Here is a 26,818-nt window from a genome sequence, read left to right on the forward strand (position 1 = left end):
AGATTGAAAAAGAATTCCGTGAAACAGTACTTTTAACAATAGCCTCAAAAATATCATGGGACGACTCTAAGCAAGTAAGTGAAAGAAGCCCTGAGGGCCAGCATAAAGAATGGAAACAGGTAACCTTGGGAGGTGGGGAACCCTCTAGAATAGACTAGAGACCTGGGAGGTGAAATGCCCAACAGTGGGGAGAGGGAATTGTAGGGTCCATCTCCAGTAGAAAGACAGGTATTAAGTGGAGGGATGGGGTTGCCATCCCACAGTCAAAAACTCTGACCCAGAATTGACCCTGTCTAAAAGAACTGCAGGGACAAAAATGGAGAAGAGACTGAGGGAAAGGAGGTCCAGTGACTGGCCCACATTGGGATCCATCTCAAGGGAAGGCTCCAAGACCTGACACTATTACTGATGCTATACAGGAGCTTAGCATGGCTGCCCTTCAGGAAGCCCAAGAAGCAGCTGACTGAGACAGAAGCAGATACTTACACTCAACCAATGGACTGAAGTTAGAAACCCCTGTGGTTGAATTAGGTAAAGGCTGGAAGAAGCTAAGGAGGAGGGTGACCCCATAGCAAGACCAGTAGTCTCAACTAACCTGGACCTCTAAGATCTCTCAAGACACTGAGCCACCAACCAGGCAGAGGACTGCCTGGTCTGGCCTCAATGAGAGAAAATGCACCTAACCCTCAAGAGACTTGTGGATGGTCACAGGGAGTGGAGAGGCCTGGCCTTGTGTGTGTGTGTGTGTGTGTGTGTGTGTGTGTGTGTGTGTGTATGTGGGTGTACATCCTCTTGGAGATAGGGGAGGAGGAATGGGATGAGGATCTGTCGGAGGGCAGAATGAGAAGGGTGTAACAACTGGACTGTAAAAAAAGATTAAAGATAATTTTTAAAAAACACAAAATTTTAAGACACTGAAGGAAAAAATTGAAAACAAAATCCACCAGAAGATGGAAAGATCTCCAATGCTTATGGCTTGATAGGAGTAATATTGTGAAAAACAGACATCATACCAAAGCATTAACAGATTAATGCAATCCCTGTCAAATCTCCAATATAATCCATCATGAAAACTGAGAACAAAACCCAAAAATCCAAAAATCAAAACCTCAATTTCATATGGAAACACAATAAGCCCAGAATAGCTAAGTCCTGAATAATAAAAGAACTTCTGGAGGTATCACCACCCCAGTTTTCATGTTGTTTTACAGAGGAATAATAATAAAAAACCATCATGGCACTGATATAAAACCAGGCACACTGATAAATGGAATAGAATTCAAGATCCAGACATAATTCCACCCAGCAACAGACATTTGGTTTTTTAAAAAGAAGCCTAAAATATATCTTGGAAAAAAGACAAGCATTATCAACCAAGAGCTGGTCAAACTAGTTGGCTACATGTAGAAAAATGAAAATAGATCCGTATCTATGACTCTGCACAAAATTCAACTCCAAAGTGATCCAGAGCTTCAACATCAGACCAAGTACACCAAGTCTGATAGAAGAGAACACAGGGAATAGGCTTGAACTCAGTGACACAGAAAAGGCCTTTCTGACTGGATCCAATAGCACAGGAATTAGATTAGGATCAACAATAAAGAAATGGGACCTCATAAACATTATCATTCAAGAAACTAGCAGCCTACACAATGGGAGAAAAAAAAACTTTATCAATTATATAACTGATAGGATGTATCTAGAATATATAAAGAACTAAAAAGAAAAAAAGACCCAATTAAAAAATGTGGTATAGGGGCTGGCGAGATGACTTAGTGGGTAAGAGCACTAATTATTTTCTGTATAGAAAGCTAAGCATATTATCATGTTTCAGGTAGGGGCAATACTGGACAGGAAACTCATCGGAAAATTAAAAATCAGGAGGCTCTCTAACAGAAGAGTGATAGGGATTAGAACTGTAGTGTGATTGATAAAAATGGCAAAACTAAGTTCCTCAGAGAAGCTGTGGCCTCACAGAGACTATAGAGATTAATCAGTGTGGAGTTACAGTAAGTCTAATTTTTAGTTTGCATATAGAATACAGTTGGAAGTTCCAGATGTAGCTTCTGGCTTAGAAATGGAATTTCCCCCTTTTCCTAAAAGGTTAAAGGTTGCAAAAGAAAAACCAAATTGTTCAGTGGTGAGGATTTTCATATTTAAATTCATATAGGCCAGAATTAAGTTGTTCCAGGAAAATTCTAGATTTCATTAGTCACTGAATCAGATTGGCATCCTACTTACTATCTTATATTGTGATTTACAAATCCTGTTATATAAAAACAGCCAAGATTCTTAGATTTTGTTGTTGGTTTTTTTTACCTGGCTTGGTTTTGAGACAGAGTTTCATGATCTCAATCACTATGTAGCCAAGGATGACCATGCATTTCTGATGCTTCCAGGTACTAGATTACAGGTGTGTGCCACCACATCTGGCTATGTGATGTTGGAGACAGAACCCTCAGCAAGCACTGTACAAACTGAGCTACATCCTAAACCTATACTTAGATATCATCATGAATGTAAGTAATGGCTTTTTGCATTCTTCTCAGCAAGCCATCTTACTCTCCTGTTCTATGGCTCTCATAAACAACAGTTAACATCTTACATATCTTATTCATGAATAAGTTTATAACACAGATACTATTTATATTGACCCACACATGTGCAATGTGGTAGGCTCCAAAAATACAAAACAATTCAAGATGAATAGTAGTCTTGTTATTCTGACCCAAACCTTATACTTATACTAGTAAACTTATACTAGAAAATTCCTACAATTGACTATTTACATTTTATAAACTCAGAGATACTTTTAAGGTGATATCTATATTGTAATGTGAATTTACCATAAAAATCCTATCAGAAAGTATCATTCTGTATGAATTCAAATATACAATTCCTTACAATTACTTTTACAATTACAATTACTATTGCTCTTTGACTTACGTTTTGGCGAATGATGCTTAGAGTATTTTTAAAATGGCTCCGAACTTCTTTTAGGGGATACAGCGATATATTCCATACTTCATCTGCCACCAGAAGTTTAATCAACTTGTGCATGCATACGCTGAGAAAATAAAAAGAGAAAAGTAAGAAAATAAAAAGTAAGGAAAGAAATCACTGGCCTGGCTAAGACAGTTAACTCTGAGTCTCAGCTCACACTGAGAGCTTTGTAGCACCTCTGCTCCTTCTTTCATTTTGATCTTGCTTCTAATCTTGGAAGACAGGGTTTTGGAAATGTAAAAGGGGTTCATTAGCCCTTCCTTTGATACTTGTTGTTGGTTGTCATTTTAGTCAACTTCACTTCTCTCATAAGATAATTGTTTAACTTATTTTAATGTGTGTGTGTGTGTGAGCCCAACGCACACAAGTGTGAGCAGAAGTCAGGGGAGCACTCTCCAGAGTTGGTTCTCTGAAGACTGCACTCAGGTCATCAGATATGGCAGCAGGTACCTTCATCTAACGAACCATTTTGCCAGTGCAATTACACCATTGCCATATTTTATGAGCTGATTTAATTGATGGGCATTTAAGCAATCATGCTACCTCCTCAAGGAGACAAAGATATTAAAATTGGGCTTAAATTGACAAAAAGTGAAGATCTTACTTCTCAGAACAGAAAGACTATAATGAATTTTTCCTGAAAAAACAAAACCACATAACATTATTGATACTTAAAAGTACTAAGGAAAAAAGACAGAAGAAAATTAAGGAAAAATGTTGAAGTTGAGTGGTGGCTACCAAATTATGATCATTTGGGATATTTAGTAAATGACATGAAAGAAGGAAGATACATAGTACTATTTTATTATATGACTAGAAAAATAAAGGAAACCAGGATATACCCTTCTTTTTCTCCCCTGAGAACAGTGGATTCCTTAATCTTGCTTAATATTTTCCAGTGTCTAATGCAATTTTCACTACCGAGAAGTTGACAGGATACTTTCCCTATGATCTTCCATTTCCATGTTGGCCCCACTGATTAGAGTCCGTGACTTAGGAGACATTGACTAGAGGTTTTTGTTTGTTTTGAGTTTTCTTTTTCTTTTTTTCTTTCTTTTTTTTTTTTGGCTTCCAAAAAACTTAATTTAGCTGTTAAACTATATTTACTAACCTGTATTTCAAAACATCAACTGGCTCCTGTTTTCTGTACATCAATAAAAGTCTTTTCATTGCCTTATGTGCAATAGTAGGATAGTATGCAGGTTTATCCATAGCTAGTACTATAAGAAAAAAAAAGGAAAGGGTCTGAATGCCACGTTATCTTATTTATTACAGTTTTCATGCAGGACTATAACATGCATGCTCTAACGGAAAAAAAGATTCTCTCTCTCTCTCTCTCTCTCTCTCTCACACACACACACACACACACACACACACCCCAAATTTTATAAAATGATGGCTCTACAGACGTTTTCAGAAAGAGTCTCTTATTTCCAGGCAGAGTACCACTATAGGACTTCCAGGTTACATTCATTCGATGAGTGACCGAAAAGCTGCCGTTTCGGTAACCATGCACATAGTCCTACAGGTGATACAACTACCTTATAAACCGCAATGAAGGAAAGGCAAGCTAAGAAAGAAATAGAAGCAGATCAATAAAAGGCTGCTAGTCAAAGCCAGACAACAATCTGCAATATACTGGTTTTGTTGTTGTTACTGCTGCTGCCAGATGCGAAAAATAGAAAGGCTTTGCCATTACTGCCTTATAGAGTCTTCGAAGTCTCTTAAGACTTTCAACTTTCAGATGTGGTCAAGAAGCCTGGAGAGCGGTCTGGTTAGATAAGGAGTGGTAGTCATAGAGTATGCCTCACTGGTCCACTGCTAGAAAACCCAAGGCAACTGTTGTGTACTGGGAGGAACCTAATACCTTTACTAATCATGCTCAAGCAATTGTGGAAAGTAACAGGTAAAGGGAAGATAATCAGGGCATTTCCGGCAGAATATTCCCCAAATGGCTTTGAGGCTCATAAATCCTATAGTATAGCTTAAAAAAATTTGAAAATGACACATTTTAAAGTATTTCCAAATCTCTAGGGGCTAGTGAGGTGGCTCAGTGTGTGAAAAGATGCTTGCTACCTAGGCTGGTGATCAGAAGTCAATCCCTGGGGCCTATATGCTGCCAACACAAATTGCCTCCTGCAAGTTCTCAGCTAACCTTCACACATGTAATCACACACACACACACACACACACACACACACACACACACACACATACAGAGAGAGAGAGAGAGAGAGAGAGAGAGAGAGAGAGAGAAAACTTTCAAAAAATTCCAGATTTCTCCATACATTTTAGTAAATTACTAAGGCTGAGTCATCTTTGATCATCAAAGTAGCTATTTATCATTTTTAGCTACCTACATAAAACTAACTTTCCAAAGTTTGCGCTTCCTCTATCATGTCATTACATAATTAAATTCTACATATAGACTGCATTTGAGCACCTATTATGAGCAATGCTCTTCACTAAGATTTATTAGTATAATACATGTATATATATAATTATTCTTCATGATCCTAATGAGATTACAATCTTACAGAGTGAAAAAGATAACTATATAAATGATTTTAATTCAAAATAGTTTAAGAATGCATCAGAAAGGGAGAAACAATATACCATGAGGGAAATCATCTCAAGGTCAAAAGACAGAAAACTGTAGGCTCTAAATGGGCACTGGTCTTACACAGGCCCAAATAGAGCACTTACATGCGATTGTTTCAAGTGTTCTGCATTCTAAATCAGGCATCTTCCAAATTGAATTCACAAAGCTGCTCAGTGATGGATCATTTGTTTTGGTTTTAACTTCAAATTCATAGAGCAGAAGCAATGCCCCACAGTCATCACCTGAGAAGTCTCCTAAAGAAAAGGTGAAGTTAAACATCTTCTGTTACTTCAACATTGATACTCTCTTCAATCCTATCCTAATCTGACACGTTTTCCCATAAGGGAAAATTAATTGCACTTACAGTTTGAAGGCCATCCCAGACTCTATTGGTAGACTTTCAGCATTTTAATATCTGTAACTACATCGTTAATTTTACTACCCTGTAACAGATTTACTAGCATTTCCTACCTATTCCGAAACTTCAGCTGTGATGCTTGTAACTGGCTTGAAAAGGTTCTGGTGCTATTGCTAAGACATGCCTGCATCCTTTGAGCTGACACTCACTGTCATGGCTCAAACAGAAAACATAATGCTGCATGAACTAACAATAGTTTTATGAGCAAAAGAGTTTCCAAATTTGTTTCATTTAGTCAGTCAATAATGTATCTTGGTTCTCATCATGAAAAGAATATTATTTCAGATGCTACACACCATACTTGAGTTTTATTTGCCATTCATTGAATGACTATTTGAAGGAGCTGGATGCAGTAGCATTACATGGTGGCTGGTGCATGCTACAGTGCTCGACACCTGTAATCTTGGAAGACTTGGTTGTTCTGAGCCTCTTCAAGGCAGCTTGCTGGTCTCTGCTTCTTCCAGGCAGCTCAGCTTGAGTGTCTCTAAACAGTTCTTACTGCTTATTTATGCACGGGGAAGAAGGACCTAGTACATTTGGTCAGTTTCAGGGACTTTCTGAAGCTACCGAGTTATTTACTTCCTGAGCATAAAGAGTTTTCCTGCCCCAGGCATGTTTTACTTTCCCTTAGAACATCCTGTTGTTTGACCTCCCTACATGCTTCTTAGTGAGCCACCCGCCCAGGATATCCTGTTGTTTACTTGCCTTTGAATACATAGCCTGTCTTCAATATCTAATTGTTGCATTTCCTTTAACATCCTGTGTCTTAATGAGCTTCCTTTCAAGTAGGAAAGTTTTAATCCTAGAGGAAACGGCTTCACAATAGTGCCCCCTTTCTGTCTAGGAGCAGAAATAATCCAGTTTTCTAGATTTCTGAATACTTACATTATCTACAATGAGATATATTGAGAATTAGACAAAAATCTAAAGACAAATTCATTTATGTTCTGTTATACATTTATGCAGAACACTAAGGTAGTTTTGTATATTAGCCTTTTCTATCCTTCCCCTCCCTTCTCCTTTCTTCCTTTCCCTTCTATTTATTTGTATGCATATGTATGTGCATAGGCACTTGTGCATATGGCATTCAGAGGACAACTTCCAGGAGCTTGTTCTCTCTACCCACGTCATGGGTCCTGGGGATCAAACTTTGGGTCATAGGGATGGGCAGCAAGCCCTTTTACCTATCAAGCCATTTTGCTGGATTTTCCCTCACTTTTATTTTAGATAGGTTGCCCTTGTACTCAGTTCTCCACTCCCCACCTCTCAAGTACTGGAATTAAATATATGTGTACCAATGTACCTGGCTTTTATAATATTTTCAGGACACTTTTATTTTGACTGTGACTGGTCATATGAAGTCAAATGTGGAATTTTCCACTTGTGGCATTATGCCTGTCTTAAAATATTTTGGATTTTAGGGAATTTTTGTAATTTGGATTTTCAGATTTCAACCTGTGAAATAAATAATATTTTATAATCACTGCCAGTAGATAATCAACAAACTTCTATACCTGTTATTATCAGTGTTGAAGTTAGAACATGATTCTCCCACAGTTCTATGTTACCTCCTAAATAATATTGTCATTAAACTTTAGTGGGTCCTTCCAATTCTACATAATTTTCCAAATGACGTTTCTCTGTTTGCAGAACATTTTCATTCCTTTAATCCTTTTTCAGTTGTTTTACTTTTGCAACATTTTCTGATGTTTTTCTTTTTATTTTCTTTTTCTCCTTCCTGCCCTTCAGCCACATTTTCTAGGACAATACTTGTTAGAAACAGTGGAGTGAAGGCCAGAGTAAGAAAAACTGTTATAAGGAAGCTGTGTGGGTCCTTTGCAGTGCATTCTACAACATACTCAATTCAAGCCTTTATAGCAAACATTTTTGGAGCAGTCCTAGGAAAACTTTGTCCCAATGGTGATCTCTAACTTGACTTAGGACTGGTAGTAAGTCAATGACAAAGTCAGATGATCTTTTGTTATCTTCTTTAGTTCTCATGTATACCTCTGAAAGTTTAAGTTCTTTTATATTGTTAAAATTAGTACTTTATTCTTAAAGTATATTTTTACTTTAAAGAGTAAATTAAAAGGCACAGGTATTCAAATTTGAGTATCTGACTAAACATTTTAGCCAAAATTAATAAGAGAAAATGGTTACTTTATGAACAATGGCATTATTTTTGCCAATGTTAAAAATTGAAATTTCAAGCAAAGGCTTGAATTTAATTTTTTAAATGACCATATTGAAAGGGGCATTATTTATTTATTTATTTATTTATTTGACTTTGATTGTTAATCAAAGTCAAAATAACAAAAATTTAATTTATTTTTATTTCAAGTTCCTGGGTGCTTTGCCTGGATGTATGTCTGTGGACTATATGTGTGCCTGGTAGCTGTGGAGGCCAGACAAAGGGTTGGATCCCCTGGGAATGGAGTTATGGATGGTGAGCCACCATGTGGATGCTAGGAATTGAATCCAGATCCTCTGAAGGAGCAGTCAGTGCTTTTAACTCCTGAGTTTCTCTCCAGTCCAAATGTCTGAATTTTAAAACACTGTCTTCATCACTATGAGATGACAATTTACCAAAGAACATTTGAAACTTTTTTCTGAGATTAATTATATTAACAAACACCAATATCACTTGCTAAAATTTTAATATGTAAGAAATATAAGTATTTTATTGGATACATTAATATGCCAATGTTTGAATAATTTTCATAATTAGGGAATTAACATTTTCAAAATGACAATTTTGATTATTGATAAATCATTAGTAAAAGATCCATTTTGAGTATCAGACACTGAATTTTAGTGTTACTGCATGAAAACTACATCATATTGTTTTAATTTCCATATCACAGGCGGTTAAAATAACTATCAACTGAATTTTAGTATTGTATGAAAAATGTATATTCATATCTAAAAAGTTCCTCTCAAATATAGTTAGATAAAAGTAGCAAGTTCTAGTGTTCTACGGCACAGTGAGATAACCATAAATCATACTATCCTATATATCAATCATATATTAATAACCAGAAGAGTAGAGCCTGAAATCTCTAATCAAAGTAATAGAGATGGAAATGTTAACTGTCCTGATTTTATCAGTGAATACTGTATTGCTATATCTTATACATAAATACGGTTGAAATAAAAATATAATGAAATGGGAAAATATTCCATGTTCATGAATTAGAAGATTTAACACTGTTAAGAAGCCAATACTTACAAAATTAAAAAAAAAAAAAACCATGAGGTGGTGACACATGCCTCTAATCTTAGCTTGGCAGAGGCAGAGGGGCAGAGGGGCAGAGAGGCAGAGAGGCAGAGAGGCAGAGGCAGGTGGATCTCTGAGTTTCAGACCAGCCTGGTCTATAGGACAGCCAAGGCTACACAAAGAAACCCTGTCTCAAAACATCCTCTCCCCAAAATTCCAAACTGATTCCAAAGTTTATATGGAAAGTCAACTGGCCTAGAATACTCAAAATAATCTTGAAAGAATATAAAAATTGAGTGGCTAAAACTTTGTGATTACAAAGCTTACTAAAGGAACAAGAAGATGGATATTATGGTACTGCCATTAGGACAGACCTATCATCAATGAAATCTAACCAATAATCCAGGAATGCAGACATGTATCTATGGCAAACTAGCTTTCCACACGTGAGATAAGACTATTCATAGGGAATGACTAGTCTTTGAAATAAAACTCTTCTGTGACAAGTAGATAATTACATGTTAAAGAATGAAATTGGATTTGTACTTGATGCCATATACAAAAATTAACTCAGAATGGATCAAGCCATTTTTCAGAGAAGTGAATGAATTCTCACCCTGAAGGCTCTAGATTAGTTACTGTGTTAGTAGATTCTTATAAAATGAGGCTAACCTTCCTCTTTTGTTTCTTATTTCATATTAGCTCACCCTTTCACCTTCTGCCATGTTATACGCTCATTACATGCCTTCATTGATTTTGAATCCCCAGCCTCTGGAACTATGAGACAAATTATATAGTAGAAAATAGCCATCTGAAAAAAATGCACAGTATATTTCATGGGAAAAATTACCAGAAAAATCAAAGCAATCATAAGTCACCATAAGTATACTCACTAGGACTACTGGAATAATGATAATATTGATAATGATGATGATGATGATGATAATAATAAAATATTATTATTAAATAATACTGATGATAGTAATAATAAAAACATTGCCAAAGAGGTAAAGAAATTTGAAGCTCTATGTACTGTCAATGGGAATGTAAAATTGTTCAAATGCTTTGAAATATAGTTTGGCAGTTTCTCAAATGATTAAGCATAGTTATCATATGACTAGCAATTCCACTTCTAGGTACATACCCAAGAAAAGTAAAAGGATGTACAGACAAAATCTTCTATGCAAATGTTTATAACACAGCATTACTCATAACTATCATAAGAGAAAAACAAGCTAAATGATCAATTGATCAAAAGATGAATAAAATAGTATATTTACAAGATGGAATATTTGATTATGAGAAGTAATGAAGTGTTGATAGTCCATACAACATGGGGGAACTTTGAAAATATGAAATAGTCTAAAGTAAAAGCCAGTCACCAACTATACATATTATATGATTCGATATATATGAAACATTCAGAATATGCAAATGTATTTGAACAGAACATAAATTAGTGGTTCAGAAAATACAGGGGCTGATAAAAGGTTTGAAGTTTCTTTACGAGGTAATGGAATGTGGCCTGACTGTGGTTTCACTTAGCTGAATACAGTAAAGTCTACTGAATTATACATTTTTATGGATGAATTGCATGACATTCATTTTTCAAAGATTTAAATAAAGTAGTTTCCTTGGATGTATGTGTGTGTCTGTGCAAGTGTATGCTACATGTATGTGGGCACCTGCAGAGTGGGAAGTGGGAAGTTGATCAAATTTTCTTTTCTTTTTATTATTATTATTATAATAATACAGATTATTATATATCCCTTGGTGCTGGCTTTATGGGTGGCTATGAATTGCCAATATGGGTGCCAAGAACTGAACTTAGATCCTCTTAAAATCATCAAGTATTCTTGACTCTTTATCCATCTCTCTAACCACCTCCTAACACATTCATTTTTTCAAATTGAATTCAGTATATCCTATTGTGCTTGAATTATTTTCCTCATGAAAATGCCTGTGATTTTCATTTAGATTTTTGCATGGACCAGAGACTATTTTCTTATCTTGCTTTGCAGTATTCTACTATACAAACATTATTCAATTTATTTAATTCATCCCTCTGTTGACATAGTTGTCTCAGATTTTTAGCTTTTATAAATAGAAATACTGTGAAGATTTTTGTGCATATTAGTAATAGATACATTTATTACACTTGAATATATGCTTATGGGTGAGACTGCAAAGTCCTTGCTAAGATGTGTGTGTGTGTGTGTGTGTGTGTGTGTGTGTGAGGTTTTAGGAGATGCCACTAAACAGTTTTCCAAAGTGTTTTAACAATGACATGGGTTCTGGCTCTTATATAATTATATAATATAATAATGTAATTAGAATCATGTTGCATGTAATAATAAAGTTAATGTAAATATTCTTGTAAAAAATAGAAATAAAACAATGCACATTTTTTAACCTCACTAGAAATAAATGGAAAAAAGTTTAAAAAACAAAAAAGAAACAAACAAACAAAAAAGCAAGACATGCTTCTAAGCTGTGCTCCCCATCCTTATAACAGCTGGTATTTAAAAAACATTTTAAAATGTATTATCACACGGGTGGGGTATGCATGCCTTGGTGTGCATGTGGAGGCGAGGAGACAAATCTGTGCCTTCAGCTATCTCTCCCTTCCCACAGTTCCTGGAGACTGAATCCAGCTCACTGAATCTGCATGGTTGTGGAGCAAGTGCTTTTACCCACTGAGCCATCTTGCTGGCCCAATAATTGTTATTTTGATCTTCAATTTCTATGCAGTATGTGGTGGTTTGGATAAGATATGTCTTCCATGGGCTCATGGATTTTAGCATTTAATCCCTAGTGGTACTCTTTGGAATAGTTTATGGAACCTTTAGGAGATACAGACTTGTGGAGAATGTATTTCACTGGGGACAGACTTTGGTTGCCCGAATTCCCGCGCTTTCTCTCTGCGCTCATGTCTCTAGCTGCATATGTAGCAGAAGATGGCCTAGTCGGCCATCACTGGGAAGAGAGGCCCTTGGTATTGCAAACTTTATATGCCCCAGTACAGGGGAATGCCAGGGCCAAGAAGTGGGAGTGGGTGGGTAGGGGAGTGAGGGGGAGGGTATGGGGAATTTTGGGATAGCATTTGAAATGTATATAAAGAAAATATCAAATAATAATAATAAAAAGAAAAGAAAAGAAAATTTGATCAACTTCCCACTTCGGCTGACAGGAAATGCCCTACCTGTTGCCATGCCTTCTCCACCATGATGCACAGTATCCCTTTGGCACTGTAATCCCAGATATAGCCTTTTCTCCTCTAAGTTTCTTGTGGCCATGTCAGTATTTTAACACAACAGAGGTTTATCAATACATAGTAGATCACGTTTTACTTCTAATTGGTATTTCCTCGATGAATAAAGATATAGCACATCTTTTCTGTTACTTACTGACTACTTGGATATTTTCTTTTGTGATGCTCCCATGTTCTTTTGCCTATTTTGTATTGAGCTATAGGAATTTTTTATATAGTCTGAAATATGTCAAATTCCTGTATTTTCTTCCTATTTGTGGTTTGTACTTTTTTCAGTGGTAGCTTTTGACAACCTGAAGTTCCCTTTTTTGTTGTTATTCTGTTTTTTTTTTTTTATTGAGACAGTTTCTCTGTTTAGCCCTGGCAGCCTTGGAACTTGCTCTGTTGGCCAGGCTGGCCTCAAACTCAGAGATCTCTCTGCCTCTGCCTCCCGAGTGTTGGAATGAAAGTTTTATGTCACCACAGCCAGGTTTGACAATCTGAAGTTCTTAATTGTATCTAATTGCATTTTATTGTTATTTTCTTATATGGTTGATAATTTGCATTCCCAAGGTCTTAACGATATTCCTCTACAGTTTTCCTTAGAAATGTTATTGTTTTACACTGTGATACTTCATCTTTTGAGATAGGATCTTACCATACCACCAAGGATGGCCTTGAATTCCTGATCTTAAGTGTTAAGTGGTCTTCCTGCCTCTGCCTCTTGAGTAGCCATGATTGCAGAATATGTCAATGTGCTCAGCCTATCTCAAGTCAATGTTTATATATACAGTGTGTGTGTGTGTATGATGTAAAGGGAGATCAAGGTTAATGTTTTTCCCATATTTATATAAAATTATCCCAACATTTTAACATAAAACAAGAGCAACACAACAGCCTGTTTCCCATTGTAAAGTATTAGTCACATTGTTGCAAATCAAATCACTATTTGTGGGTTTATTTCTAGATGGGATTTAAGTCCTAGGATTCTACCTATCTTTTTCACAATTGCCATTTGTATCTCCATAAAGATTTTCATATCATCCTTCCAGTTTATGCAATTGAATCAGCTGGGATTCAACTGAATCCCATTGATATCCATCTTGGTCCATTGACTGGGAGTCTATGGACCAAATTAGAGAAAACTTTATAATACTGACCTTTCTAGCTCATAAACATTATACATTATATGTACACACACACACACACACACACACTTCATTTATTTAGGTCTTTAAATTTTTCCAGTGTTTTAAGAATGTCCATATAGAGGTCTTCTACATCTTTCCTTGTTTTATTTTTATACATTTAATGGGCTTTGATATTACTTAAAGTGATATTTTAAAAGTTTTTTTCAATCACATATTGCTAGAATAGAGTAATAGAATTAATTTTGTATAATGGCTTGTATCTACTAACCATATCGAACCACTTACTTTTTCCAACATTAATGAAAATAAAACACAGATAATGAAAACCACATTATCAGTGTGCCTGTGTGCTTATGCATATGCACACAGACATATGTATAACATATTTGAAAGTTTCAATTTGCTCTAACATGATTGGTATATCAGGGAACATTTACACACATATAATGTAAATTAAGTGTTTGCTTACTTTCCGATTTCTATGTAAAGTACTACTACTTTATGTAGAATGCAAAGAACTACACCTAGCTGTGCTATGCTGTATAGGAATACATAACACACATGGAAGTGCACAACTCAAATTTTATCAGCTACCTCACTGCACTGCATGTGTTATGATCTATATCTGTCTTTGCCTATTGCTACAACTTCCCCTCAAATCAGACACTGCTCCTTCCATTACTTCATATTTCACAAGCTGCAATCCTTTTGATATTGTCTTCCACAAGCAGCCATCAGGTCTATTTCAACACAAAATGGCATATTTATTGTAGTATTGATGTATTTCAGTCATTTAACATAACATACACCAAACTATAATTTTATTTGGTTGCTATGTGTCTTTAAGTTCTCATGTATATTCCTAACCCAATTTCCCCCACAGCTACTTAGAATTTATCACACACATTTGCATTGTAGAATCATTTTTAGTAACACATGTGCCATGCTATAGTAGAAATGACTATACATGTAAAGAATGTATATCATTGCTAACCAGTATACCAATGAAAATAATCAAAGTTCTTAACTAGAGCACAGTATTGTGCATTCTATTTTTGTCCTTGACCTTATGTCCAAGTCAAAACAGTATTTTTCAAAGTTATTTAAGTCAGCTTTCTTTCCTAAGCTCCTTTGGTATGTTTGTGCAGTTGATTTTTTATATAGTCAGATTCATTTATCACAGTGTGAATTCTATCTGTAGTTCCCTCCACTATCTTATTTTTATATTGTATACAGTGAAATTACTCTTGATGGTATATAGTTATATGGGTTTTAATAATATATTCATATGTAAACATATGTGTATACTATCACAGCTCCTTACAAACATCCCTTTGTCCTATTTTACTTCTTATACTGCCCCTTATAGTGGAGTCATCTCATTTAAAACGTCTGGCCATCGCTAAAGTTATTTTTGGTTCCTATATTTTTATTTATTCCAGGATATATAATCAGAAATGTGATTATATCCATAGAATCCATATAGATATAGTCTGGCAATTTTTAACTTAGCAAAAAATATTTAACATCAGCTTACCACTGAATACTATTTCCTTTTCATAATTGAGAACGGCAGGCATCAGAACCAGCTACCAGCCAGGGTCTACCTGTCCTGGAACATGTAACATGACACCCCATTGAGAGGGCCATAAAAACCAATCAGGTAGCATAAAAACCTAGAGATCTCTTCATGCTAATGAGGTATCTAAATAGGCCCAGAGTGTTTAGCCAATGAGCTTTCCTTCCTGGGCAACCCTTCTTGCAAAAGGTATTTAATCCCTTGTTCACCCTGAGTAAGACACATGCAGTCGCATCCACCATAACAATAAAACAGTTTGGACAAGCAAGGACCCTCTCCTTCATCAAGGATCACCACGGGTTGGGGGTGGGGGACTTTGTCATAAAGAGCCGCTTCTAAATTTCCAGGAGAATGCCTCTCTTCCAGCCCCTCCAGTCAGACCTGAGGGCCCTTGTTCCCAACTCCTTGCTGCAGGAGCCTGAGAGTCACCATTCTCAACTCCTCGAGATCCCCAGTGGCATCTGGGGACATGGGAAATTGAAAACCACGGCATCTGTCCCAGCCCCTGCTGTTTCTCACTCAGGGAAACATGGGCTGAGACATCCTATCTTGGATTGTGTCCTGCCTTCCCTGAGCAACAGACATTGCTGGTGGCACTCCACATCCCAGCAGTGAGGCAGGCATGCAGCCCAACAAGTGGATATTAGCCATAAAGTGCAAGATAACTACGCTATAATCAACAGACCCGAAGAAGCCAAATATCAAGGAGACACAAGGGAAGATGGTTGAATCTTTCTCAAAAGTGGAAACAAAATAGATATCACAGGTCAATGGAAGGAAGGAACTGGCCCAACTTGAGACTCATCCCATGGACAAGCACCAATCCCTGACACTATTAATGATGCTCTGTTATACTTGCAGACAGGAGCCTAACATGGCTGTCCTCTGAGAGGCTTCACCCAGCAGCTGACTCAGACAGATGCAGACACACACAGCCAAACAGTGGATAGAGTTTAGGGACTCTTATGGAAGAATAGGAGGAAGAATTGTTGGTCCTTAAAGGGATAGGAACTTCACAGAAAGACCAACAGAATCAATTAACCTAGACCCTTGGGGATCTCAGAACCACTAACCAAAGAGCATACACAGGCTGGACCTAGGCCTCTCCGCACATATGTAGCAGATATGCAGCTTGGTCTTCATGTGGGTCCTGAACAATTGGAGCAGGGACTATCCCAAATCTGTTGCCTGTCTGTGGGATACTGCCTGGCTTCAGTGGGAGAGGGTGTGTCTAGCCTCACAGAGACTTGATGTGCCAGGCTGGGGATACCCTTGGGAGTTCTCAGAGGAGAAGGGGTGGGAGGATGGGGTAAGGATTGTGGGAGGAGGTGACAAGGAGGGAGAAGTGAGTGGGATGTAAAGTGAATACATTTAAAAAAATTAAATAACAACAACAACAAAAAGATCAGAAGTCTGAGGCCAGCAAAAGCTACAAAGTGAGAAAAGCACAGGGTAGGGGGCTTGCAAGGATACAAGGTGTGACACACATGTTCACAGTCTCTGCTTGTCAGGTATGTCTGCGTGTTTATGGAAACTGCAGTCTTCAAATTTTCATTTGCACTTGAATTTCGGAGTAAAGGTTAAATATAAACCAAATGGTTGTTAGTTTATGCCTGTAATTCCAGCACTCAGGAAGCAAGAAGATAACAAATTGAAAGGGCAGCCTTGGGTATATATTGAGTCTATTTCAAAGAAAAAAGCAAAACAAAATAAAACGAATTGTCTCTCGCAAAATAGCAATAAACAGTTAAAATCATATTATGTACAATAATGAAAAATAAGCTGCACTTCTCTTTCTCAAGGAAATGAAGTTTGCTCCTGAGCTGGTGTGTGTAGGGACAGCATGCTAGAAAGAGGCCTATGAGTGGGGAAAGGCATATATCTATGTGGGACTTTCTTTCCTTCTTTTCTTTCCATTTCTTTTCAACTCTCTCTGTCTCATAAAGAGTTAAGGAACTCCAAGCCTCTTGACAGGCCAGTGAGAGGCCTCAGCCAAAGAGAAAAGAACCCAAGTGACTAAGTTTCTTTTTGCCTGCTACAAGAGTTAACTGCCAGAAGCCAGTTGCTTTTGGCACCCTGGAATAGCAAGAAAGAGTTAAATCGTCAGAAGTCACCAGCTTCTGGCCCCAGAGATAGAAAGAGTTAAATTGCCCAAAGTAAAGTGGTCTGGGCCCTGATTGCCAATGCTACTCTTGCTGCCTGCCTCAGTTTACCCTGTGATGTAAAGCTAGCCCCTGACAGATAACTCTAACTCGCATCGAGTTGACAATAAACTAGCTAGGATAGTCTCCCTACTTTTCCTGACAGTATAGTTACTTGCATTGTTCCGTGAGAATTTGCCTTGTTTTTCCAACTAGGATATTAATGAAAAACCTGAGTGCACAGTTAAGGCCTTGCCTAGAGAATCATAATTAAAATGATATAGATGTAATCCTACAAGATGGTTATGATAGGTTCCATTTATGGAGTATGGTAGAATTTCTGGTAACTTCATTAAGCAAGTGTCTCAGGGAATTGAGCTGACTTACAGGCTCTTAAAGAGAGAGTAAGTTTACTTTCAGAATGCTTGGTAAGTTTGTATGTTCTCAAGAAAGAGGACTTCCCCCAAATTCGTAAGCATGACAAGTGACATCTGACAATATTTCTTGGAGTTCCTTACCTAGTTTTGTAATAGCTTATAAGAGGGTGTCAGGAATCTATCCTGAGATTCCCTATTGGCTCTTGTATTCAGAAGTGGCCTTGGTAGTTGTTTAATGCTGTGTAGCTTTAAAGAGACAATGTACATTTGAGGAGTTCTATTTGTTTGTTTGTTTGTTTGTTTTTGAAACAGTGTCTCACTTTATAGCCCTGAAACTCACAGGATCAACCTGTCTCTGCCTCCAGAGTGTTTGAACTAAAGGTATGTGTTATCATGTCCAGTAAATAGGTCTGTTTGGTTAATATGCCAATTTTGTTGTGTCTATGTAAGTAATCAGTACAAAACTAGTAAAATTAGCCTGGTTTGTGATCAAGAGTACAATTTCTCTTAGATTCTCAGGACTATAGATGAGAGTAGTGAATGGGACACTAGCCAAGAAAAAGTGTGAAAGACTGTGAAGGAGGATATGTGCCTTATCTAATGTACCCTTCAGAGATATCTCTACTTACATGGATTATGAGTTATTTTTAACTCAACAAGTCATAGAAAACTTAATAATGTGAGATAATATTGCCTAAAGAATGAGGAGTGTTCTGACATGGAGAGAAAAATTGAACACCGAATAGTTTTGCATTTATTCATAACTTTATTTAAAAATAATTCAATTAATTTTGTGTGTGTTTGTCTGCTACTTGGGTGACTGATGCTTGCAGAGGCCAGAAGACAGCATTAGATCTCCTGAGATTGGAATTCCTAAGGTTGTGAGTGGCCATGTGGGGGCTGGGAATAGAACCAGAACCCACGTCCTCTGGAAGAACAGTCAGTTCTCTTAACAATGGAGCCATTTATCCAGTCTCTACTTCAGAATTCTAAATTGTGTGTTTGTTTTTGTCTAAATTGTGTGCTTGTTTTTGAGCCACATGTGAAAACTTAACAGTTCCCTCATTAATGAGATAAATAAAGTTTTGACATCTGCTCTAAAATGCCAAACACAATTGGTAGACAAAGACTTGGTCAAAGAAACCTAAAATATATCAGTTGGCATAGAAGAAAATAAAAATAGTGGAATAAAAACACATATTTAAAAACAATTATGTAAAACATTTTAGAAACAGAGTGATACTTAAATTTACACAGTGAAAACATATCACATTTTAAGGAAAAATGACTCCGAATAGAATATCGTATACTTAAGCCATTTCCTAGCAGTTTTTCAATGAGTTTTTATTTATTCATTTTTATTAGATATTTTCTTTATTTACATTTCAAATGCTATCCTGAAAGTTCCCTATACCCTCCCCCTGCCCTGCTCCCCTACCCCCCCACTCCCACTTCTTGGCCCTGGCTTTCCCCTGTACTGAGGCATATAAAGTTTGCAAGACCAATGGGCCTCTCTTCCCAATGATGGCCGACTAGGCAATCTTTTGATACATATGCAGCTAGAGACACGAGCTCTGTAGGTACTGGTTAGTTCATATTGTTGTTCTTCCTATAGGGTTGCAGACCCCTTTAGCTCCTTGGTTACTTTCTTTAGCTCCCCCATTGGGGGCACTGTGTTCCATCAAATAGATGACTGTGAACATCCACTTCTATATATTTATTCATTTTTAAGCTTATTACAGTTTATTTGTGTGTGCCACCATGCATACGTGGAGGTTAAAGAATGGCTTACGGGAGTCCGTTCTCTCCTTGCACCATATAGGATCCCAGTGATTAAACTCAGGTCTTTAGGCTTGGCAGTTGGTGCCTTTATCTGCTGAACCATCTCACTGGCTCACAATTATTTTCAAAACATCTTTAGGTTCAAAATTTAGGTTTATCAAAACTGAGAGCAAAATACAGAGGGTTCCTTTAACTCCTCCCAGACTCTCTCCACTATATCTCCACCTGTTTGTATATTAGTTGCAAATGATGAACCAGCACTGGCACATAATTTTCAACCAAAGGCCATGGCTTGCTTTAGAGTTCCCCATGTGTTATATATCTTCTGGGCTCTGGTCAATGTATGGTGACATCTATCCATGACTGTCGGATCATACAGAACATTTTTCTTTCCAGGGAAATCTCTCTCACCCACATATTCACCCTGTTTCTTAAACGCATGGACAACCTCTGATTTTTTCCTCTCTCTCCACAATTTTGCCTTTCCCAGAATCCCATGGAGTTACAACATGATTTGTATGTAGTCTTTCCAACTGGCTTCACTTAGTAAAATGCATTTAAGATTTCTCTGTATCATTTTCTGGCTTGGTATTTATCTTTTTAGTGCTTAATAATGTTCTGTATATGAAATGTACCATATTTTGTTGATCAACTCACTTATATTGAAGGATACATTAGGTGCCTTTAAGTTTGGATAATTACAAACAAAGCTTCCATAAACATGAATACAAGTTCTTGTGTAGCCATAAGTTTTTACCTCATTGGGTAAACATAAAATAGTACAATTGCTGAGTCATACTGGTAATATTATGTTTAATTTTTATAAGAGCTCCAAATTTCCAAATGACTATACCACATTTCAATCTGTAATATGTGAGGGTTCTTTTGCATTGTACTGTCAGGGGATTTGTTTTTGCCAGTGTTTTGGATTTGGTCATTTAAATGTGTCTAGAAGTATCTTAGTATGGTATTCATTTGAAATTCCCTAGTGATTGTATATGTAAGCATACACACATACAAACACATAATCAAAGAGCCATAGACCACTTAATAATGGGGAGAAAGGCAATATACTTATACAAGAGAGTTATGTCACTAGGCAACATAAGTTTATGGGGAATCACTGTTGTATACACAATCTTTTTTTTTTAATTTCTGTGTAGCCCAGGATGTCCTAGAACTTGCTCTGTAAATCAGGCTGGCCTTGATACACACATAGAGGTCCACCTGCTTGTGTCCTGCATGCTGGGATTAAATGTGTAAGCTGCTGCCATCACTACTGCCTGGCTAATTAATCCATTTTTAACTGTTACATTATTAAGCTATGTATGATGCATGATTGTATACATAAATGTTTGTAGTGTTAGGGATCAAACCCAGGGCCTCACATGGTATGTACACTCTACCCTGAGCTCTATCTTCAGTCCTTGAGAGTGTGTGCAGTGTGCATGTGTGTATGTGTGTATGAATACACACACAGTTAAGACCATACATACTTGGATCGATCTATCTATCTATCTATCTATCTATCTATCTATCTATCTATCTATCTATCTATCTTTCTTTAATCATCTATTATCTAGTTGTACTCCTGGAGAGGAGACAGGATTTTGGAGGGACAGCTAGCATTCTGGCATACTTTTATTAATTAAAATCACTGAGACTATGTATTTTGCTCTAAGCAATGCTCATGCTGTTTAGATTCTAGTATGAAGTTTTTCTTTTTTTCCTTTTTTTTCCCTCAAAATAATTGGTATCTATGGAGACCTGACTCACACATCACAGCTATCTATTCTACAGCAAGAGTCTTTTAAAAACATCTTAAATGAAAACCTAACAGTACTCACAATTTTCTTGGGGTAAAGATCCCAAGCTAAGTCATAGATTACCCACAGGGACTCAAAGGTAGATGGAAGGTCACAGGAGCTATTCTTTGGCTCTTTGGGTGGGTTAAGTGTCCTGCTTGATTTTTAAAACAATTGCTGAGAAATCCCCCAAGTACTGAGCAGTTTTTGATCTCTCATGTATTGTGAGTCTTAATCATTTTCTCCAACATCTGTTTCTTGTTGCCTCTTTTCATTTCCCTACTTTCTTTACCCCCTTCTTCAACTCCTGCATGATGTCTAAATTCTTTTTCACTGTCACCTTCATAAATAGCCTCTTTTTTGTCTATATATTCATCTTTATCCTCTCCAGAAGTTCTTCCTTACCATCCTAGTATAAGATATTTTTCAGATACCTTTTAATATTGTTTTTAAAAATACTCAAGTTTTTTTTTTTTTGTTTGTTTTTTTCTTTCGAGACAGGGTTGCTCTGTATAGCCCAGGCTGTCCTGGAACTCACTTTGTAGACCAGGCTGGCCTCGAACTCAGAAATCCGCCTGTCTCTGCCTCCCAAGTGCTGGGATTAAAGGTGTGCGTCACTACACCCAGCTAATACTCAAGTTTTTTATTCAGTTACTAACTCCTACTTTTTGCTTAATTACCAGATAATTTTATTTTCCTTATGTGTCTTAGAATATATTCAGATTTGTCTTATAATTAGTAATGTAGCTATTGAAAGAAGCACACGTAAAACAAGACATGTTTTTGTTCTTAAAGATGTAGCATGTTGGGCTGGAGTGGTTGGCTCAGTGGTTAGGAGCACTGACTGCTCTTCCAAAGGTCCCGAGTTCAATTCCCAGCAACCACATGGTGGCTCATAACCATCTGTAATGGGATCTGATGCCCTCTTCTGGTGTGTCTGAAGACAGCTACAGTGTACTCACATATAATAAATAAATAAATCTTTAAAAAAAAGATGTAGCATGTTTTCATGTATTGTAGGTTTTTATAAGATTTTCTATAGTAGATATGTTATAGACCTTTTTATTTTGACTTTTGCTGTTCTTATTTATTTAAATGGCTGGTATAGATTGAAAAACTAATTAAATCTTAGAGTTTTATGTTCACCTCTAATTACTAAAAAATGTCAAAGATATCACACATGTACAAAAATGAAACAGCAGGCCAATAATCTCTAAATCCTAAGAACATAATTCATCCACATATTAAAATAACGAAAGACCATGACCAAATAGGTTTCATTCTAGAAAAGCTACTTTGATTTAATTCTAGGAAATCTATTATTATAATTCAGTATACTCATGGTTTAAAAGAAAAGCATGATTATTTCCTTAGAGCCTGACAAAGCATATCATTCGACTCAATATCCATTGCCTTAAAAGAATTCTAAAACATGAACAAAATCTAAAAGCCAAAAATCTACTAAGGAAACAGGAAGAAGCTATTCTATTGACTTATAACAATTTTGATAATCACAAAATTTAGCAGTATATAATATTTGATTTAAAGTCTACTGGTAAATTTGATTAAAGTGAAATCTAATGATGTTAGACAATAATGGCCTGTTTTTTAGTTTAATATTATACTTTCTTAGAAACCAAGTATTATTCTCACTACAGTATGAAGTAAAAAAATCTAACATACACTATGGAAAAATTCTAAAAGAATTATTTTACTGGTTATGAAGTACAGTGCCAATTTCTGGTATCCAAAATTTCTCGTGACTTTATTATTCAGATCATAAACTCACTTCTATTTGTAGTACTGGGGATTATACCTAGGACTTCATGAACACTAGGCAAACACTGTACTACTGACCTATAGCCTCAGTAGAATTCACTTTGTAAATGTGCTAGCAAATCCATTTCCCACTGTACCTGTTTTTTTCAGGAGATTCCAAACTTTTTTGCATTTCTTTATCTGCTCAAGTGCTGTTCTTAGTAACATGTTCTATATGGAAAAAAAGAGAGTTAGTCTAAGCTAAAATAACTTTAAGCAAATTAATAGAATTTTAAATTTCATTCATTAAAATAGTTAATTGAAAAAATAAAAAAATAGTAGTTTAGCCAAACATTTTGCAATTAGTATAGAAACACTAGCTTCCAAATGTTCTCTTCCTCATTGTACCAAGAGAGTGAGAATTAATTAAAAACCTTGACCATTACCAATTTCTTTACTAATATAGAAACATATTTCCCCTGGATAGGAGTATGAGGAGCTCCATAAACTCTTCCAAACAAAACAGAAATAACTGACAAAAATTATAAGATAAAATCCTGCAGGGCTCGGGGTAAAGTAGTATACGGGAAAGCTTGCTGATGTGAGGCACTGCTCCCACGCCCAGAAACTTTCTTCTCTCTCCTCCCAATAAAAGCAAACAATCACATAAAGTCATAGAAATGTATGTATGCCTTTGCTCTCAGAGACCTACTAAGTATCAGTAAGAGCAGTGAAAGCCTATCCACATAAGCTATGGCATATTTAAATTAACACTCATGTCACTGTGGTGGAAGCACTGCTTTTATCAGATGTGGCCACGTTTATACACTGGGATTCCTAGGAGGTCCATGACTGCTGGACTTCCCCACCACTAGATCTGGATTATAAATGTTCTAATATGAACAAGCACAAGTGAGAGGCCTGGTAGTCTCCTCTACTGAGACTGTATTTATAGGATAAGGGCCAGGCAAGTTCAAAGTACCTGGTCTCAATTGTTCTAATGTCAGTTTGCTTATGAGACAGTTTCCATGCCAAGAGACACAAGGCAAAATACCAAGGACCACAAGTCTTGTTCCATCTTCTCTACTCAGAGATGAATATCTGATATAAATCAATTACTGCTATCCTTGCCCTCAGATCTAAAACAGTGGTTAGGATGAAGCCTGGTCCCCTTGAACCACACTATGGAGTGAACATACAGCCATTATACTGTGGGGGAAAGTAGAGCTCAATGGACTAGGCTAGTCAATTTACTACACATTATAAAATGCAAACAAGACAGAACAGTAGTTAAGAACATTTGCTAGTTTTTCAGAGGACCTGGGTTTGATTCCCAGCACTCATAAAGCTGCTTAGAACTGTCTGTAATTTCAGTTCCTATTTCTGGTCTCCAGTATCACTAGGCAAGGATGTCAACAAACATCCTTGCAGGCAAACATATGCATAAAAATAGAAATGATTTTGTAAAGGCTCAGATGTTAAACTTAGCAGACATACATTTCAAAACAGCTATTTTATTATATAATTAAATAACTAAATGGAGCCACATTTAAAGAAGGAATGTATAAGAATGTTCATCAAATATATCTCTATTAATAAAGTCATACAAATAAAAATTCTAGAATTAAAAATACACTGCAAGAGAAAGGAAGCAATCAGTAATAAAAGACACAGATGTCTGAGCTGGAGTGAGGACCCAGTGGCTAAGAGCACTTGGTGTTCCTGCAGAGGACCCAGGTCTGGTTCTCAGCACACATATCAGGTAGCTCATTACCATCTGTAACTAATTCCAGAAGGTCCGATGCCCTCTTTTGCACTTTGTGGATACCTGCAAACATAGTGCACATACAGATAAGCACACACACACACACACACAAATTAAGGAAAAGATATGTGAGAGCTATAGAAGACAAAAAAATAAATGGCAGTTTAACTATGAAATAATAGCAACTGTCACTGTATTAAAAACTATGCATTAAGAGACAGGGTGTCACACTAGTTTAAATTCTGTCTATAGGAGATGAGCACTAATCTAAGGATACAGACTGAAAATAAAAGGATGAAAAGGGCTATGAGTAAGATATTTCAGTACCTCTATAAACAATAAAACTAGGAAGAACAAGACACGTTTAGTCATGGGAAAACCTTGTTTCCATTTCCACCACTAATCTAGACTACATCACTCTTCCATTGTTCACCTAGAGCATTGTGAGCCAGTTCTGTAGCTATGTCCTTCTTAGAGACAGTACAAAGTTTGTATCCATTGTCTACTTCAATGAGTTTCTGACAGTCAGTGGATTCATCTTGACAGGGGCAATGGCCTAGAAGGTGTCATGAAAAAGAGCTTTTATTTCTTTCTTGGTTTCCTCAATGACTCATTCGTCATTTAGTATTATGTTGCTTCATTTCTGTGAGTTCATGAATGCTCTATAGCTCTTTTGTTGCTGATATGTAGTTTTATTTCAGTAATGAGATTTAATAGGAGAAATTATTTTAGTGGTCCTCTATTTGTCAGGATCTGTTTTTTTGTTCTCGTAGGTGTTCTACTTTAGATAATGCTCCACGATCTGCAGAGAAGAGTGTATATTCTGCAGTGTTAGGATGAAATGTGCTGTCTATTTAGCTTCCTTGGGTCTGTGGACTGGAGCATGGCTATCCTGTACTTTAAAGCTACTATCCACTTATAAGTGAGTACATTCCAGTTTTGTCTTTCTGGGTTTGTGTTACCTCACTCAAGATGATGTTTTCTAGTTCCATCCATTTGCCTGCAAACTTGCCTACAAATCATGATGTCCTTGTTTTTAATAGCTGAATAATATTCTACCATTAATTCTTTAAAATCAAACAGAAAGTGATAATCATGTGACTAGGGACAACTTTCTTTGATTTGAAGAAGAAAGATAAAAGACTTGAAAGTGTATGAGAGGTGATGATGCTACCTCCCGAAGAGGTAGGTTTAAGAAAAATAAGAGTGGAGGGAGGTGTGATGGCTAACATCTACAATCTCAGGAAGGCTGAGGCAGAAGCACTCCTATGAGTTGGAGGCCAGTATGATCTACAATTTGAAACCTTATCTCAAAAAAGCCTTAAGAAAGGAACTGAGAATGGAATTCAGGCAAAGGTCTGTCTTGTTACACACATGAGATGCTAATGTATTAAAGCAAATGTAATTGAGTAAAGAAAGCAAGCTAAGTAAATCAGTTCACCTGGCTATTAGAACTCAAGAAACAGAGAAGCCTTTCCATACCAAATATGTTAAAGAAGACAAAATTGGAGGAAACATTTTGATGGACCATATATAACCACAGAGGGACAAGATAATGAAGATAAATATTAATAATATATTAAGAAATACTAGGCCATGGTGAGGTACATCTAAAATGAAGAGGCTAAGCCAAATATAACATTTGCTTAGGAAGGAATTAACCATTATAAACCTTTGAAATCAAGATTCTTCAGGATGGCGGAAAATATTTTCTAAGGGGAATAAAAATAATGTGTCAGGGAAAAGAAATATACCAAAGAGCACATTAAGCCTCATCTGTTCTTTGAAGATTGCACATTACCTGCTCACAAGTTGTTGGAGCTTTTCTTCCTCGATCCAGATCAACTGCAGCTGCTACAAGTAAACACGTTTTCTGTGCAATCAGTAGTCCTTGATCCAAAGGACAAAAATGGGACAGCTGATAAGAAATAACCAGAACATGAATGAATAGTGAGAATGCAGTCAGGTGA

At 36.6% G+C, this 26,818-nt stretch overlaps 1 protein-coding gene and 1 pseudogene across 2 annotated transcripts in view; both read right to left on the minus strand.

Annotated features, from left to right (window-relative positions):
• Nucleotides 1-26,818, minus strand: part of Tex11 (testis expressed 11) — a 202,376-nt gene that overhangs the window by 7,843 nt on the left and 167,715 nt on the right. Inside the window, exons 24-28 of one of the 2 annotated variants that reach the window (XM_021153053.1) lie at nucleotides 26,650-26,766; nucleotides 23,242-23,314; nucleotides 5,710-5,859; nucleotides 4,115-4,223; nucleotides 2,947-3,067 (exon numbers count right to left, since the gene is read on the minus strand). In XM_021153053.1, coding sequence (XP_021008712.1) covers nucleotides 2,947-3,067; nucleotides 4,115-4,223; nucleotides 5,710-5,859; nucleotides 23,242-23,314; nucleotides 26,650-26,766 — 570 coding nt within the window. Of the gene's footprint in view, nucleotides 1-2,946; nucleotides 3,068-4,114; nucleotides 4,224-5,709; nucleotides 5,860-23,241; nucleotides 23,315-24,578; nucleotides 24,912-26,649; nucleotides 26,767-26,818 lie in introns of those variants that run through there. The other variant, XM_021153052.1, reaches the window with a different exon arrangement.
• On the minus strand, nucleotides 7,689-7,908 carry LOC110286594 (annotated as a pseudogene).

Source organism: Mus caroli, chromosome X, assembly GCF_900094665.2.
Source record: "Mus caroli chromosome X, CAROLI_EIJ_v1.1, whole genome shotgun sequence".
NCBI classification, from domain to species: Eukaryota; Metazoa; Chordata; class Mammalia; order Rodentia; family Muridae; genus Mus; species Mus caroli.